At 54.5% G+C, this 16295-nt stretch overlaps 1 protein-coding gene across 3 annotated transcripts; it reads right to left on the reverse strand.

The window, feature by feature from the left end:
* Positions 1–196: 196 nt before the first annotated feature.
* Positions 197–15501, reverse strand: ADCY4 (adenylate cyclase 4). 3 transcript variants are annotated; one of them, XM_019714408.2, is made up of 26 exons: positions 15366–15501; positions 14877–15081; positions 13447–13644; positions 13160–13321; positions 12381–12530; positions 11826–11974; positions 11639–11750; positions 10798–10925; positions 10479–10637; positions 10081–10213; positions 9734–9907; positions 7345–7388; positions 7119–7205; positions 6850–6919; positions 6391–6488; positions 5627–5711; positions 5396–5533; positions 4675–4785; positions 4242–4426; positions 3952–4036; positions 3334–3492; positions 1905–2051; positions 1494–1601; positions 1263–1377; positions 839–963; positions 197–756 (listed from the first exon to the last, which is right to left on the reverse strand). In XM_019714408.2, the coding sequence occupies exons 2-26, from the start codon at positions 15033–15035 to the stop codon at positions 604–606; spliced, it is 3234 nt and encodes a 1077-aa protein (XP_019569967.2). In that variant the 5' UTR covers positions 15036–15081; positions 15366–15501; the 3' UTR covers positions 197–603. The 3 variants fall into 3 exon arrangements, 2 of the variants coding, with proteins under 2 accessions (XP_019569967.2, XP_019569968.2); XM_019714409.2 differs by lacking the exon at positions 15366–15501 and adding an exon at positions 15205–15335; XR_012494806.1 differs by lacking the exons at positions 197–756; positions 839–963; positions 1263–1377 and having other exon boundaries at positions 1905–2130.
* Positions 15502–16295: the final 794 nt, after the last annotated feature.

Below are 16295 nucleotides of genomic sequence, written 5' to 3' on the forward strand. Positions count from 1 at the left end.
ATCAGACTCTGAGCAGAAGGATGCAGAAGGAAGCAGGGGGGTATGTGAGGGACCTAGAATTGGAGAACCCCCAAACTGCCTAAAGGTCCTCACTGGAAAGCATTGTGGGTCAACATGAGAACATCAGCTAAAATGGGGAGAGACCTAATAGATATCTCCAAGGCCTCTCACCCATGCTGCATAGTAGGCGCATAACAGATGTTCATTTGGTATTTGTTGAATGAATAGAGTTCATATGACATTTTCTTGAAGATTCCTTCCAATATTTGTGGGTGGGAGCAGAAAAGGACAAATCCTTGTTTTGAATCATGTGGCTAAAATTCTTCATCCTTCCAAGGTTTACAAAATTGTGGAATCAGGTTGGCAGACAGGCAGGGAGGCTGAGGCAGTTCTCTTTCCGAGACTGTGAAAAAGAATCACTCCCTCTAATACACTCATGCTCATGCTAGCACACACACACTCAGTTTAGCCTAAGAAGAAGCAGTCCCGCTGCAAGGAAAGGAGAAGGTGATCCGAGCTATCCGAGCTTCTGACATCAGTTGGCTCCAGACATACCAGCTTCTTTATTGAGGATCTTAGAGGTAGAGAAGAGGGAGTGGGATCTTAGCCTAGGCCTGCCGAGGGAGGTCCTGCTCGTGTCAGATCTGTGTTCAGGAAGTAGGTGCACAGCTGCCCTTTGCCTTTGACCTTGATGACACCCCGGCTATAACAGGTATAGCCTAAGGACTGCAGAGCTCGGGCTGTCTCCTCAGTCACCTGCAATTGGAAGGGGTAAGGGAGTGTGGGGGTAGCCCTATCCTTATCCCCTACCCCCACGCCTCCAACGTGGCTCCCTTACTTGGATCTTGCCCAGGACTCCTGTACTCTCCATGCGGCTGGCCACATTCACTGTGTTGCCCCAGATGTCATATTGTGGCTTCTGGGCCCCTATCACTCCGGCCACTACAGGTCCATGGTTCAACCCTGATAAGAGATGTGGTAAAGAGGGGGGAGATTTGAGGAGACACAGGGGAAAAGAAAGCTCAAGGAACTAGGGAGAAGGGCCTGCGGGGCCTTACAGGAAAGGAGCGTGGGGCTGGAGGGGTGGGCTTAGGGAAGGGAGTGGGTGTGCCGCATAGCTCCTACCCCAGCAGCTTCATTCCTCATCCCTGGAGGAAAGTCCAGGGGTGAGCTGGGGAGCATCTAACAAAGGACTTGAGGAGGGAGAGCTCTGGAAGATGAGGAGGAGGTCCCAGACTGCCCCAGCAAGGGAAGGTACTTACCCACACGCAAGCGGAAATTGTTGAATGAGTGCTTGTTGATGACGTCCAGCTTAGACCCAAGGGCCACTGCAAACTCCACCATCGTGCCAAGGTGGCTACAGCTTCGCTCAGCATCCTGGCAATGGACCAGCCACCGGGATGGGTCAATGAGGGCAAAGGAATAAGGCCCGTTTATGGGCCCGTCAATGAAAGCCCAGGTGAGAGGTGATAGGTAAGGAAGACATGCTGTACCTGCTGTGCATCCTGTCCCGAGGTGGCATTTAAGCCTGTAGCTGCCATGTAGGTGCTGCCGATGGTTTTGATCTTCTCCACCCCACTGAACTTGGGCTTGGAAAGCAGCTGTATGGAAAGGAGGCTGTGGCCCCAGTCTTTCCTGCTCTCGCCCTCCTCTCTCCCCGAAGCCCAGCCCCAGGATTTTGGAGGCTAAAGGACCAAGTCGTGGGGTCAGGGATGGTGACAGGAAGGAGAGGTGGTCATGGATGGAATTGCTGGAGATGGCAGAGCTGTGGGATCAGAGGAGAAGCAGGAAAGCTGAGGAGAGCAGGATGGGTCTCATGGCCAGGACAGCAAAATGGAAGGAAGCACTGGTGGGGAATTTTAGAATCCCAGATATAGGATCTGGGCGACCCTTGGAGTTGTCACCTCATCAAAATCAGCAATGATCTCATTGAGCAGCCGCAGACACTCTAGTCCCTCGTGATTGATGTTGGATTCAGAGTAAAACTCCTTGAAGTCTGGGATCGAGGCGAAGAGGACACAGACACACTCGTAGGACTGGTGGTAGAGGTCCTGGGAGGGCAGGAGGCTGGGGTGAGCCTGTAGGCCATGTTCTCCTCCCTCCTGTCCCTGTGTCCACATGCTTCCCTCTCTGTGTACGAAGGATTGGGCAGGAGGAGGGAGGTGGAAGGCCAGGTTACCCCAGGGATGTGACTCAGGAGTCAAAGATTGAGTCTTACGTGATTCCGAGACAGACAGAGGTTTGGGGTCAAGATCACATCACAGTAATGTGAAGGGAGTCAGTTCTAGAACTGGGATCATGTCAGTGGAAATCATCTCTATATCCTCTCTGTTGCTGAAAGTTGTGAAGTTAGTTAAATCAGTTTATAAAGATAGCTACAGTTTGCAAAATAAAATAAAGTGATAATAGGGAAAATGGGGCAAAGGGAAAATGAAGATAATATGGTAAAGATGGAATCAGATTTGAAGTTGGTTCACAAAATGGGTGCCATAAAGTCCTGTTAGTTCTAGATTCTGGCTCTGAGATTTCTAGTAGCCAATGTGAAGACAGAAATGGGATCAGTTATAAGATTACCAGTGTCTACAAGAGAAGAAATCAGAATCAGAGCTATTCCCGATCTTGAGAACAGAGAGCAGGTGGTGGGGTCATAAGGCTGTGACATAGCCCTTGGACTGTTTCTTTTAACACCTCTCAATACAGGTCAAGTGCATTTCCATAGCAGAGAGTGTAAGGTGGTGGTGGTGGTACAAATAAGATGGTGTATATGTGGGTGACCTTCTGATGGTTGACTATAGTAAGATATTTGAGGATACAGAGCAGCAGCATCCGATAGAAGTTTCTGTGGTGATAGAAATATTCTTTATATGTGTTGTCCAATATGGTGGCCACTAACCACATGCATCCATTGAGCATAGGAAATGTGGCCAGTGTGATTGAGGAACTGAATTTTCCATTAATTAATTTAAATTTTAAATGGCCACACATGGCTAATGGCTACCACACTGGATAGTGCTGGTCTAGAGAAATGAGTGGACTGCATCCTCCACACAACTCTCATTAACACTCAACGAAGCTTCTGAAAGATACAGAGTGGTCATGAGTTGGAGAGGACGCTCTTTCCCAGAACTTGGAATTCAGAGATTCTGTGTTCACCAAAGACAGAGACTAAGATCTCGTGAAAATGGGAGGTAACTGATAGGGACATGGAGGGGCATGGGGGGCCACCTGATCCACTAAGGGGGAGCCCAGAGAAGCTGGGCCAACAGCTAAGACTTTCATCCTAAATTAATCCCTATGGCATCTGGGCCTCAGGAGTCAGCGGTGGGGAGTCACCTCGTTGCGCCGGTTCTGGCCAATGAACTGGGGGGCCACATGCGCAGGGAGCACGTTCTCCAAGAGCAGCCGAGTCAGGTTCTCCATTGTCTCTGTCTCCTCTCGCTCCTGCCTCAGCTTCTTCTTCCACAGGAAGTCCAGACGACAATAATACTCATTCTACGGAGGGTTACCAGAGGACCATGGGGAGACACAGTACAGGGGGATCCCCAGCTCCTGAGTGTTCAGCCCCACTCCATGATGCTTAAAACCATAGCACCCTGCAGTTTAGAGATAAGGCTTAAGGTGCAACTATCCCTGGGGAGAGTACCTTGTAACTAGATTCAAATTACAATGGGCAGAACTGGCAGCAGATTTTTTTCTTAAGTATGGGCTTTCCTAGATTGGGAGTGGGAGGGAGGAGGCAGGAGAGAATTTGAGGGTATTCTCCTCGAGGAGTGAAGGAGAAAGAAAGGGAACAGGAAATTTCACTTAGAACCTTCCAATGGGTACACCACTGAGGCTCAACCCTGGTGACATCAGATTAAGGAAAGGGTGAGAGACACCAAGTCACAAATACGGGGACCTCCACCTCACCCTTCATAGGGAGGCCCTGGAGGGCTGGTCTGGGTGACTTACCTGCCGAGCCAAGACAAGGAGTGTGAAGAAGAAGATGAAGAAGGAGACAGCTCCCATCAGCTTGGGCTCCTTCAGCACCCCTGGCCTGAGGAGGCCACGGGTCAGGGTTGTCCCTCGCCCCGCCCCTTCACAACAGTCTCCCCCTGTCCCCAGAGCCCATGGAGCCCTCAGCCTCCTTCCCGCTTTGCCCTGTGGATGGTTCAGGACAGTGAAGTGAGCATAGTTCTGCCCTGTCCCATCTCGTCCCATCCCAGAAGGCCTGGGCACCTCTGTCCAGTGGCCGTGCGTACCTGGAATCCAAGGGGCCTGGATAGAGGCGGGCAACGAGGCAGTCGGACAGCCAGGCATGGGAGTTCAGGAAGAGGGAACAGGACGCCACCAGCCACAGCAGGAGCAGCAGCAGCTTCAGTTCGAAGCTCATATGCAGAAAGAGGGAGCAGGAAAGGAAACCCAGCACGCAGCAGTGCATGGAGTACTGTGGGGCCAAGCAGGCTGGTCAGGAGGTGGGCCATGTCCCACAGGCAGGGGGACACGTGAGGGCTCCTGTCCTGCCCCTCCCAGGTCCTAGGTGGGGGCAGCGGGTGTCATACACACAAACACACACCAAGGGCGACTTATATCTGTCCCAGTCCACAGGATGGAGTGTTCCTTCAACTAAGGAGATGGGGGAGGGTCCGAGGAAGGTTCTGGAGAAGGAGATTCAGAGCTGTATAGGGCACTCACCGGAATGCTGATGAGAGGCATGGACCCAGGGAGCTCCCAGGAGAGGTTGAAAGCCATGGAGGACACATTGGAAGCCCAGAAGGGGCAGTTCGACGCTGCTGGTAAGAAGAACTGCGGGAGGAGATGAAGAGCTGACGTGGGCAGGCAGCTCCTTGGGCACAGTGGTGACTTGTGCTGGGTTTCAGCTGACCCAGGGATAAGTCAGGGCCAGACTTCTCCAAAGGAGCAGATGCACTATTTCTGGTTGGTGAGGGCCCTCACTGGTGCGGGGAGCAGGGATTAGGGGAGTGGGTGTCACGGGCACTAGTCTGCTGTGGATCCACTGTGTCTCTTGCCAGTCACTCCAACTTTCTGGGCCTGAGCTTCCTCTTCTTGGCTGGGGGATGGTCCTAAGGTTCCTTTCAGACATAGACTTCTAGGAGTGACTCTAAGTTGGGAAAAATCAGCCAAACTCCACTACAAAATCACGGTGCGTGAGCTAAGTAATGAAGATCTGCCTACATAAAAAAAAAGATACGAAGACTGCCCACCGAAGTATTCACAATGATGACGCCCGGGTGGTAGATGGCGGGTGACTGTCATTTTTTTCATTACTTGTCCAACATTTCCAGCATCCCTTGGTCCTCGTCTAGCTGCCTTCCCAAATCCAGGGGTCCCCTTTCAGACTCTGGCAGGTCCAGCATGCCCTAACGGGGGTGCATAGGGCCCCCTCTGCCCTCACCAGACTTGCAATGGCCATGGCAAAGACGAGGAGGATGGTGGCGGTGCTCAGTGTGACTCGCAGTCCGGGCCGTGTGGCCACCAGGCCGGATAGTGTGGGCAGCCAGTGCAGCATCTTGGGACCCTTGAAGACACACCTCTGTGGAAGGAGCATGGGAGCCTTAGTCAAAGGGCGGGGCTGGGCTGTGGTCAGAACCCCAGCTCGCTGCTTCCTCCCCACAGCCCACCTCACCGTCAGGTGCTCTGAGAAGCAGACGAAGAGAAGGAGGAGGAAGAGGAGGAAGGTGACGCTATAGGTGATGGCCAGAGCCGGGGGCCTAAAGGGAGACAACAGTGAGGCTGTGAAGAGCCAGAACAGGCTCCCTGTGTGGGGGAGGGTGTTATGCCATCTGGTTGGAAGACGCGGGGAGAAGTGGTCCTGGGGGTCTCAACTGGCTGCTGATGGGATATGGGCTGATAAAAGACATTACACGACATGGAAAAACTGAAGGGTCTAGGGCAGTATTGGTGTGGGACAGGAAGTAATAAGGTAGGGAGAATACTAGAAGGGGGTAGGGGCCCCACAAGAGTGGCTGAGGCTGCATCAGACTGGTCTCCAGGCCTTCAGGCCAAAGCTCTTTCACCTGGCTGAGTTTTGAACAAGTCCTTGCCCAGTGGACTAGGAGTGAGGACCTACTTTCTACACCCATTTGCTGTGAGATTTGGGCTTCTCAATGGGCACAAAACCTGCTTCATGGGAATGTTGTTAGAATCAAGGGACAGGCATGTGAAAATGCTCGGGTCCACAGGATGTAGACAATTCACAGCATGTACCATAGTGAGATGGGGGCTGCGGTTATCACTGTTCCCCAGAACACAGATTTCCATTTCCTCAGTGGGTCAGTGTCTGAAGCCAAGGGGAAGTCAGCAAAGGAAGAAAGTGGGTGTTGGGGATCAGAAAGAGTCAGATGGCCTGTTCTTGAGAATCAGGGCTTCACTTACGTGGGGCTCTCTCACCTCTTTGTCACCAGCATCTGGATGACGAAGTTGGAGAGAAAAACCAGGAAGGTGCAGGCTGCATAGTATTTAAAGGCGGGGAGTGCTGAGAGTCGATACTGGAAGGGAGGGGGTGTCAGGGTGGAGATAGGGGCACCCGTGCTGCTCATAACCTTGAAGGTGTCAATCCCAGGCCACAAGAGGGTCCCCAAGCCTCACTGTCCCACGCTCCAGTTCAGTCCCAGGTAGTTCCTACTGGCTAGTTCTCCAAGGAGCTGCCCTCCTCTCTCTCATCACCACCACCCAGTAATTCAATCTACAGGGTAAGTTTCATTTTAGAGAGAGGCACAAGCCCTTCCTTCATGCCCAGGATCACAAATTGAGCAGAACTGGGGAGGAGAGTTGGGACCACAGCGATTGTATACTCCCCAGGGAAAGGTTGGAAAATGCCGTGATGCCTGCCATGCAGCCCAAGCCCACCTCTTTCTCCATCTCCTTCTCTCGGAAGTATAGTGTCAGTGGGCTGAAGTCCTTTGACTGCTTCCACTGTCTGGTGGGAGGTGGGAGGGCGGACAGTAAGCCCAGGAGAGGAAACAGCAGGGCAGGAAGGAATGATCAGGTGAGTCTTTCCCCGGGCTAGAGGAGGGAGGGCTCTCTCTCCCCTCCAGGTCATCAGGGCAACACCACCCCTTCCCTACCACATGAACCCAGGGCCTCCAGCCCTCCCAGCCCTCTTCTGTTTTCCATACTTTTGAGAGTTGAGCTGTTCGATGACCTGGAAGAACTTGGCATCCCCAGTGTCCAATTCATCATCTAGTCCCCGGGGGGTACGGCTCCTGCACAGTGAGAGCCCACCCTTTCACCACCGAGACTCTCAAAAGCATCTGTGTGAAGCAAGAGCAGCCCCCACCTCCCCAAGGATGGAGGTAGGTCACCCAGACAGCCCCACTGTCAAAGTTGCTCGGGCCTGCTCACCGGTCCAAGCTCCACTGGGGGCTGAAGGAAGCCAGGGCCTTCTCCTGTTGGGAGAACACAGGGAGGGGGGAGATGGGAAGATGGTGAGCTTCCTTGGAACCTCTCTGCAGTCTTTGACCTTGAGCACTTGATCTGGCTGTTTCTCCTGCTTCAAATGACTTCTCTCTCTTTCTATAAAATCTCATCTGCTCTTAAGGGAAGGTTCAAACCAAATTTGCTTCTTCAAGGTTCCTCCTGACTCTTTAAACTCCCAGGGTCTTTATACTCTGATTTCCTCATAGTTCATATCACTTATGAGGCAACCCTGCATCTTCTATAGGCTTGAGTGGCTGTTGTTTCCTTGTGTCTCATTTTCCTTAAAGACCACACAAATTCCAAAGGCAGGGACTTGCCTATCACCCCGGATGCCAAAAATATCCTTGTTGGTGTGAGTTGGAGTGACAACGCAGAACATTCAGACTCCCCTCTGACCTTTAGTGACAGTTAGGCTGAGCTGGGAGGTGGTGGGGGAGGCAAATAAACAAACAAACAAACAAACAAAATATGGAGAGGAAAGGGAAGGAGGAAGAGAAACAAACTTGGATACAGTCATTTTCTTCTGCACGCAAAGGGCTGTGCAGTGTGTGCAGAGATAAGAAAATGACCAGCAAGTGAAGCGAGTGAGGACGAGCAGCAAGGAAGAAGGTAAAGTGCTGTGACCACAGCCCAGGGCAAGATGTGTGGTAACCTTCTTCCCTGTGAAGGAAGCAGGGTCACAGGGGGCCACATCATCCCCCTGGACCAGAACCTTGTGTATGTGAGAGGAGAGGGAGAAACAGAGACAGAGATTGAGAAGTATGTTTTGGCACGAGCCCACGTATGCAGCTATGCCTGGGCCTACGTTTTTGCAAACTCCCTACCTGTCCCCCTACCCCATGCCTGTAAGTTACTTGAAGGCAGGGAAAGCATCTTATCTACTTCTGTCTTCTCAGAACTAGCCTAGTGCCTGCCACATAGTAGGTGCTCAAAAACTGTGGAATGATGACTGTATGAATGGGATCTACCAAGCACAAACATGGCCCCACAACCCCAAAGTTCCACACTGTTTAAGAGTGAGCCGATTGTGATTCTTAGGATTTCTAACATGGGACTGAAACCCTGAAACTTCAGGGGCTGAGAAGTGAATTTCTGGGTTGGTGAGGTGCTGCCTCAGGAGATATCCCAAAACAAGGGGCTCCTGCACCCTGACACTTCTTAGCCTGCACCTTAGTGGAGGATTGGGGAGGTCTGGCGTGGGTTTTTGTGGGCATCCCCACCATGGGGATTGCACCCAATGTTGTCTCACATCCCTGGGCTTCCAGCAACACCCCACTCTACTCCACCCTCACCCTGGCAGTCTTAGCCTGCAACAGTCTGTTGGGTCTTGGGTCCTCCTTCCTCTCCCTCCTGCCAGCTCCCTCCTGACCTCTCCCCTACCCCAGGTTGAGGCTTGAAATTAAGTACTCCCCCCAAACAACTGCTGCCAATGTCCCCCCACTCCCCAATGGTCATTGATCTCTGGTCTGCTTTCCCGCTGGATGAAAAAGGACGGGGAATTCAGCAAGGTCTACCCAGTAGAGAAGTTTCTGAGAAAATCTGCAGAAAGGTAGCTGGGAATGCTGATCAGGCTTTGGGAAGATCAGGTAAGATGGAGGAGAGCAGGCTGAGGAACCTAGTCTTAGGGCAAGCCTGTAGGGAGATACCCTGGGTTCTTATATGAGGGTTCTAGTTACTGGTCGTCAAGCACCAACCTCAAGAGCCAAGGTCCAGGCTCTTCCACTCGAAGGTGCTATGTATATAATCAGCTAATTGGCCCTGCCCTAGCTTCCCCTAGACAAGGGGCAGGCCCACTCCCTTCCCTTCCTCCCTCCCTCATCCCTGCCTGCTCATGGTGACTTCCTTCTTCAAGGCCATGTGAGATTTTCACTGTCACCCATTTTATCTGCAGACAGGTGCTGGAGAGGAGGGGCAACAAGCATTGCCCCACCTTCCCAGTACCAGTGAGCATTGAAGAAGAGACCGTACAGTCACAGGAATTGAGTTAAAAAGAGACATTTCCTGATGGGGATGGGTATGAGCACTGGCTTCAGAGTCAAGAGGAAGTGGGGTACCAGGAAAAGAGCTTCCTGAGTGGAGGTTGGGGAGCAACGGACATGATGTCTGTGGGATCTTGTGTCTTCTCTTCAGTGAGCTCAGAAAGCAGTCATCTGTGCCCTTTCTCTGGAAAGAAGGGCAAGGACTGAGCCAGTGACTGGGGTGACCAAACAGGTTATGACCTGGGGATGTCATCAGGTGACTCAGGGAGGCTGGGAGTGGGCAGTGTTGGGGGGCGTTATGTAAGTGCGGGAGCTCATGAAGGAAGTGCACATACCGGGAGAGGGGTGGAGGTGGACACGGGGCTGTCTACGTGGCTCAGGTGGGCAAAAGGCTTGGCTGCACCCCAGGACTCCAGGTAGCGGGTCATCAGCAGTGATGGACGCATCTTGGGGCCTTCGAGAGTGGACAGCAACCCTCCTGCAGTGCCCTTCTCATCCTCCTCCTCGGCCTGGAGCATATGAGGGCTGACAGTCAAGATCACAAAGCCTTCCCCATTCCCCCGACTCCAACCCTGTCCTGCCACATGCATAGTAGGACCCAGGAACTCAATCTCCGCCGTAGGAGAAGAGACCAGGCCTGTGGCTGTGGGTGGTTAGGGTGGAGCCCAGGCTGGGCTTTTACCCGGGGATCGATGACCAGGTAAGTAGGCTCCCCTAGCTCTCGAAGGTATGGGTCCCGATGCTCCATGGCTGCATCCTCCACAGCATAAGCTCCTGCCAGCAGGGCCAGGGTAGCCCGTGTGATATGTACTCGTCTGGAAAGAGGGCACCATGGGAGTCAGGGGGAGGGCCTCCAACTTCTCATTTCTTTCAAGGATCATTCCTGGAGATCTGATTTCAAGGAAGTCCCTGTGCTACAAGAGGTGTCTCCCAGCTCCCCTCCCTCCCCCCGAGGATTTCCCTGGGCCCCACATAGGATCATGCTCATTTTAAGGAACTATGAAGAGGACAGCAGCCTCGGGGAGGCCTTGTTGGTCTCTTGCTGCTCTTGCTGTAGCCTCCTGGAGCCCCAGGTCTCACCCTGGCACGCCACCCGCCTCCATGTGGTTGGCCAGTGTAACATCATGGGACCAGACATCATATTGCCACTTCTGCAGCCCGATGACTCCACAGAGCACGCTGCCAGAGTGCACGCCCACACGCATGTTGATGTCCACACCTGTGGCTGCCCGCAGTTTCCTGAATAGGGTGTGTGTATGGGGGGGGACGGACAATTTGAATGCTGTCTTCAGCCCTATGCAGGCCATCTCCTCCCTCTCTTCAGGATGACTTCCACTACCCTGCTCGCTCCTATCCCGCATCTATCCCTCGGTACTCCTGCCCGCCCACATGAGCTGACCTGATGGCCCGGCACATGTCCAGGCCCATGCGCACACAGTTGATCGCGTGATCTGGCAGCGAGAGTGGCAGCCCGGAGACACAGTAGTAGCAGTCTCCCAGGATCTTGATCCGCATGCATTCATGCTCCTGGCAGTGTGTGTGTGCAGGGGGGAGGGGGCACCTGGTTAGAGGCCAGAGGAGGCAGGAGGCAGATGGGAAAAGTGGGAGCGAATATGGTAGTCCTGAAGAACTTGTGAGGTTGGGAGTGTGTCTAGGTCAGATCTAGGGACTCTCCTTACTTGATATGGGGCTGACTGAGGTCTCCCATGCAGGTGACTTTCTCAGAAGGGTTTCTCATGGGTTGGGATGTCTGTAGCCCTCTCCAGCTTTGGTGTGTGTAGGGGTGTGTCCAGATTTGAGCATATGAAAGTAGCCTCAGGACTGAGGTTTTTTGGGGGTGGGAATCCCAAGATTAAGGTGCTTGGGGGTATACCTGGGGTGTGAGCATGTGGCTGGGTCAGAGATTTCCCTTAGAAAGGCCTCCTAAGATTAGAGCATCTGAAAATCTGTCTAGATTTGGATGCAGTATCCAGAGAAGCCTGTATTGGGGCTCTTAGCATATTTGGGGTGCTGTGGTTGGGACATTTGTGGAGATGCTGAGAGGTCTCTCCAGGTCTGAGGTGTGCGGTGAGCTGCTCCATATCTGGGGATGTTTGAGAGGTTTTCCTACTTCCGGTGGCGTATCTGGGAGCCCATGTGGGCTCTGAAGTGGGACTGGGGTCTCGTAAGGCAGGAATTGCCCTTGGAAGAGGCTCTCCAGGGTGGGGTGTTTGAAGCTGGGGAGGGAGGCATCCTCTGACCTTGGCGATCTGGTCGAACTTGCCAAAGAGCTCATTGAGCATGAGCACCAACTCCTTCGGCGAGCACTCACTGGCGAGCCGAGTGAAGCCCACGATGTCAGCATACAGCACACTGGGCAGGGCAGACTGGTCAGCAGGGCCAGGGGCTCAGCCCACACCCCTCCTTTCCAGCCATCCCTCCCCATACCTGACTCCCTGGTGCCTCTTCACATAGAGGCTGTGGAAGTTGTTGGTGCTCTCTGGCCGTGACCCCTGTCCAGCCTGCAGCCGTGCCATGATCTCTGCCTTCATCTCTCGGGCCAAGTAGGCAGGAAGGATGGACAAGAGAAGGTGTTCCTGGAGGATGTCACTATGAGCACCAACCCTCCTGTGCCCTAAAGCCAGGAACCCCAGTCCCCCAGGAGCCCCCACCTCTCTCCAGTCCTATTAGGTGTTCCTCAGGGCGCTCCCCTAGGTTTTCCCAGGGCTGATCACTTTTAGGGACTGAGCTCCCAGTACTAATGTCGAAATTAGAATCCTTCGTTTAGTGTCATACGTTTTAAAGTGCTTTCACAAGCGTCAGTTAGTTTGAGTCTCCCAGCAACCTTTCAAGGTGGGCAACAGGCACATTTGACAAAGGAGGAAATAGAAGGTCAGGTGACACTCCCAAAGTCATTCAGTTTGTGAAGAAGCCTGGTTGTGTGATCTAAGTAACCCCTCTCTCCGAGCCCGGGTCCCTCCCCACCTGCCAGGGCCCACGGACCTGGTGCTTCTTCTCGGTGTCCAGCCGCCTGCGCGAGTGCAGGGAACTAAGCGCCTCTCGGAAGGTGGCGCGCAGCGCGCGCTCCATCAGCGCCTTGTGGTACGCTCCCACCACGTTCCCGCACAGGAACAGTACAGCGTTTGCTGCCAACTGTGGGTGAGGGTCAGCCTCAGAAGGCGCTAGACCCAGGTTGGGTGGGGGGTACCTATGTATGTAACTGGAGGTGTTATCCAAAGAGGCTGGGGGAGGACGCTACCTTAGAGACCTAAGTATTTCGAGATAATCGGTGCTACACTGTGGGATCCGTAGAGGGCGCTTCTCCTGCCCAATTCCCCCTGCTCCAGACTTTGGCTGCTGCACCAACATGGGCTCTTAGGTCTAAAAACCTTTGCACATAGGTACGTCCCCCCTGCTTGGAACACCACTCCATCCACCCCCTGCCTTTGCCCCGCCCCCTGCACAAAACTAGTTAAGCGTCTACGTCCGCATTCTTTGTGAGGGCTCCATCATCCACATCTGTCCCCCCCTCCCTGGTCTCCTGTCGAACTCCCTTGCCGGTGGGCCCAGAGCCCTCTTCTGGTGTCTGCAGGCATGGAGCTGCATTGGCGTACCACTCTACGCGGGCACAGTCGGGATCTGTGATTGTGCCCTGCGCCCAGCGTTGCCAACGCCTTATTATTCATTCACAGCTCAGCAAACGGTTGGTGAATGCCCAGACGAACCAAGTAGCGCCCTGCGGAGCTGGCCCTGGGCGCGGCCTGTGCTAGGGGCGTGCTCACCTGCTGCAGCAGCGCGGGCGGTGAGTCTGGCTGAGGCCCAAGATACAGCCCGAGGACCAGCAGGTGTGAGAATGACGAGGCGAGGCCCGCAGCGGCGGCGTCCCGCATGCCCAAAGGCAACATGGCATACGTGGTGAAGATGACAAACAGGAAAAAGGACACCTGAGGGAGGAGGGCGGAAGGAAGCTGCAGGCTGACGCTGCTGCACTGCTTGCTGCTAGTGTCGTGTTGCGAGTTCGAGGCCCGTGCATGCCCCTCCCGCCTGCTCCACCTGCCGCCCCTCTCACCTGGTCCCAGGCGCTCACTACGCCCCCGGTGAACAGAAAGCCGTGGCCTAGTGCGAGCAGCGCTGCCCACACGAGACCTGATAGGGGACGCGTCCAGCGCTGCAGTCGCTGCTCGCGAGAAGCTAGGCCCAGCAGCAACGAGAAGCCCACCAGTGCGGAGAGCACTGTGGTCAGGAAACCTGGGTCTGAGGACAGCTCCTGTGGGGTGGGACGTGTAAGGCAAGATGGGGATGTGGGATTTGGGCAACTCATCCAAGAAGAGGAAGAAAGGGCAGACCGTCAGGCCATTCCTAAAAAGTGTCTCAAACCCAAGTACAAAAAGGAGGCAGGGCACCTCCACAGGCCATTCATATTAGGTTGAACCATACGAAATTACCGATAATTTGTTTTTAATCTACGGAGCCAGCAATCTCATACGGTTCAACCTAATATCTCACTTGTATGCTGCAGCGGAAACTGAGCCATGGGCCATCTACCCAGACGATCTGACTCCAACCCCATATTGTTCATTTTGTGAATCTGTGACCTTTCGGAGCCTCGATTTTCCTATCTGTCAAGTAGGAATCATAGCGCTAGCCTGGAGTCCGGGCGCAAGTGAAAAATCCTAGCTCACAGAAGGCACTTAGGAATGAGTGCATCCAAATCTGGCCAATTTGCTGGGGAGATTTCCTGCCCCGACATACAGCTAGGAGTTTGGGGTCCCGCGAAGCAGTGCTCTGGCAGCAGGGGGCGCCCGGAACTTCCCTCTCTGCCTGGGCTGCGCTCTTGCCGCCCGCTTCAGGGCATAGAAGTCCGGCTTGTGTCCCCGCCCTTTGTCCCACCCCTTCCTGGACTTTGAGGTGGACCAGCAAAGACTGGTCACGTCCATTGATTTTCCCACCTTGCCTCCGAAGAGTGAAAAGAAAACTTGGAGCAGGATGTTTCCAGAAATGAAATTGAAAAACCCATTTTCTCCCCCAAAAGAAACTGGAAATGGATTTATCTGGGGACTAAATTAAAGAGAGATGGAGGGTGCCTTCTGGGAGCCGGCGGGTACAACTGCCCACAGCCCCTAAGAGGGAAAGAAAACCAGGAAATGGATTCCCACGGGGCCCAGTGTAATTTGCCCCTGGAAAATTGGAAAATCCGGTGTTGGATTTATTCTAGAACTAGTAGATTACAGAAGCTCATAAAGTCTGTCTGTATCCTGGGAAATTAGAAGCATCCAGGGCTCAGTTATCTCCCTGTGTAGACCCAGAGACTGTGGCCCAGAGAGGTGGAGTGACTTGTCCAGGGTCACTATAGTTCCTAGCAAGGTTCAGCGCTTCTTTCCTGGGTCCCAGCAAAGAAAGCAGGCACATCGAAAAAGAAGACCCCCACAAGTCCCAGCCCCGAAAATGCCCCCTAGGGAGTGACCCTCCCGCCGCCGCCCTTGAGGAGGCCCCGCTCACCCTGCCGCTGGCCCAGGCGACGGCGAGCAGCGCCAGGAGCGCGCAGAGCACGATGACCAGTAGCAGTAGCAGCAGCGGGTACTGCTGGCTCAGGCTGTAGTAGGTCTCGTAGAAGAGGTCTTCGCTGGGCGGTGGCCGGGGACTGAAGAGGCGGGCCATGGTCTCCCCTGCGGCACGCTGCACCGCCCCGCAGCGGGCACCCGGGCTGGGGAAGGCGGTGGTCCCCGTTACCGCCTGCGGCCCCGGCCAGCCCCAACTGTGTCCTTCTCGCCTGGTCCAAGCCCCTTCCACCACCAACCCCAACCTCTTGGCAATCCCATCTCCTTACAGGCACTCCCTGTGGCCTCCCAGTTAGCGGCGAGGGTACTGCCGCTCCTCCTTCCTCAAACCTGGATTGCGGAGGTGCCCAAGCAAAAGCCTCATCGCCAGGGGTACAGGATTTGGCACTGAAGCCAAAGGAACCCCGGTTCTCCCTTTCTCCCAACTCACCGCCGGCGAGGCTGCTGCAGCTCAGTGGGCTAGGCCCTGGGAGGGAGCCCGGGGGGCTGGCTGCGGAGTCACTGCTCGCCGCTAAGCTAGTGGCTCAGAGTCCCAGAGGACAGGCGCTTCCCTCCCGGTGCCGCGGCCCCCTCCCACTTCCCCGGTGGAACAGCCCAGCCCTTTCCCGTGCCGGAGCCGGATTCCCCAGGCCTCCTCCCCCACTCTGACTGTGTCTCTTAACACCACCGGCCGTCTCCCTTCAGCCCCCTCAAGGGAGAAGAATGCGGACCACCGTAGGGATGCGACGGGGTGAATTGGTCGCCAAGTGGCAAGTGTCAAAACTGGTGGAACGCTTGGATGTGGGGAGACTGAGGAAGGGCTGGAGCGAAGGCTGGTGAGAATGTAGGGAAGAACGTGGTACCAGATGGGGGCTGGGATCTAGGTCAGGATGGGAGCAGGAGCTCATCCCCCTACCCTCGGGCCTGGACAGCAGCGGCTGTGGCTATGTCTAAACTGTCAATGCTCCTGCCATCTCGAGCTCCATGGGAGGGGACACTTCTGTGTAGCTTTGTGCAGTCCGCTTTCTACTCCCAGACACGAACTGAGAACCAAAGGGCTTCTGCCTCAGAAGCAGCGTGCCCATGAGTGTATGTGGTGGAGAGAGGTGATAGAATGGGTGCTGACCTCTGAGAAACTGGGGTGGGGTGTGTCTCTCATGCAGGGCACTAGATGGGCTGAGGTGTGTAAATTTCCATGGAGACCCCCTCCCCCTCCATGCCCCACTGGTGAATCTCTGTAGCCCAGGAGACAAGAGGGGTAGTGGGACCACAGCATCTACCCCCAGAGTTTGGGTTTAGGGTAGGGTTTTGCCGGGCTCTAGAGGAAATGTTCTGCCCTGAGATTAGAGCAGCCCGAGGAGCCAGGCCTCTGGGATTCCTT

This window comes from Rhinolophus sinicus, linkage group LG03 (genome assembly GCF_036562045.2).
Source record: "Rhinolophus sinicus isolate RSC01 linkage group LG03, ASM3656204v1, whole genome shotgun sequence".
Taxonomy (NCBI): domain Eukaryota; kingdom Metazoa; phylum Chordata; class Mammalia; order Chiroptera; family Rhinolophidae; genus Rhinolophus; species Rhinolophus sinicus.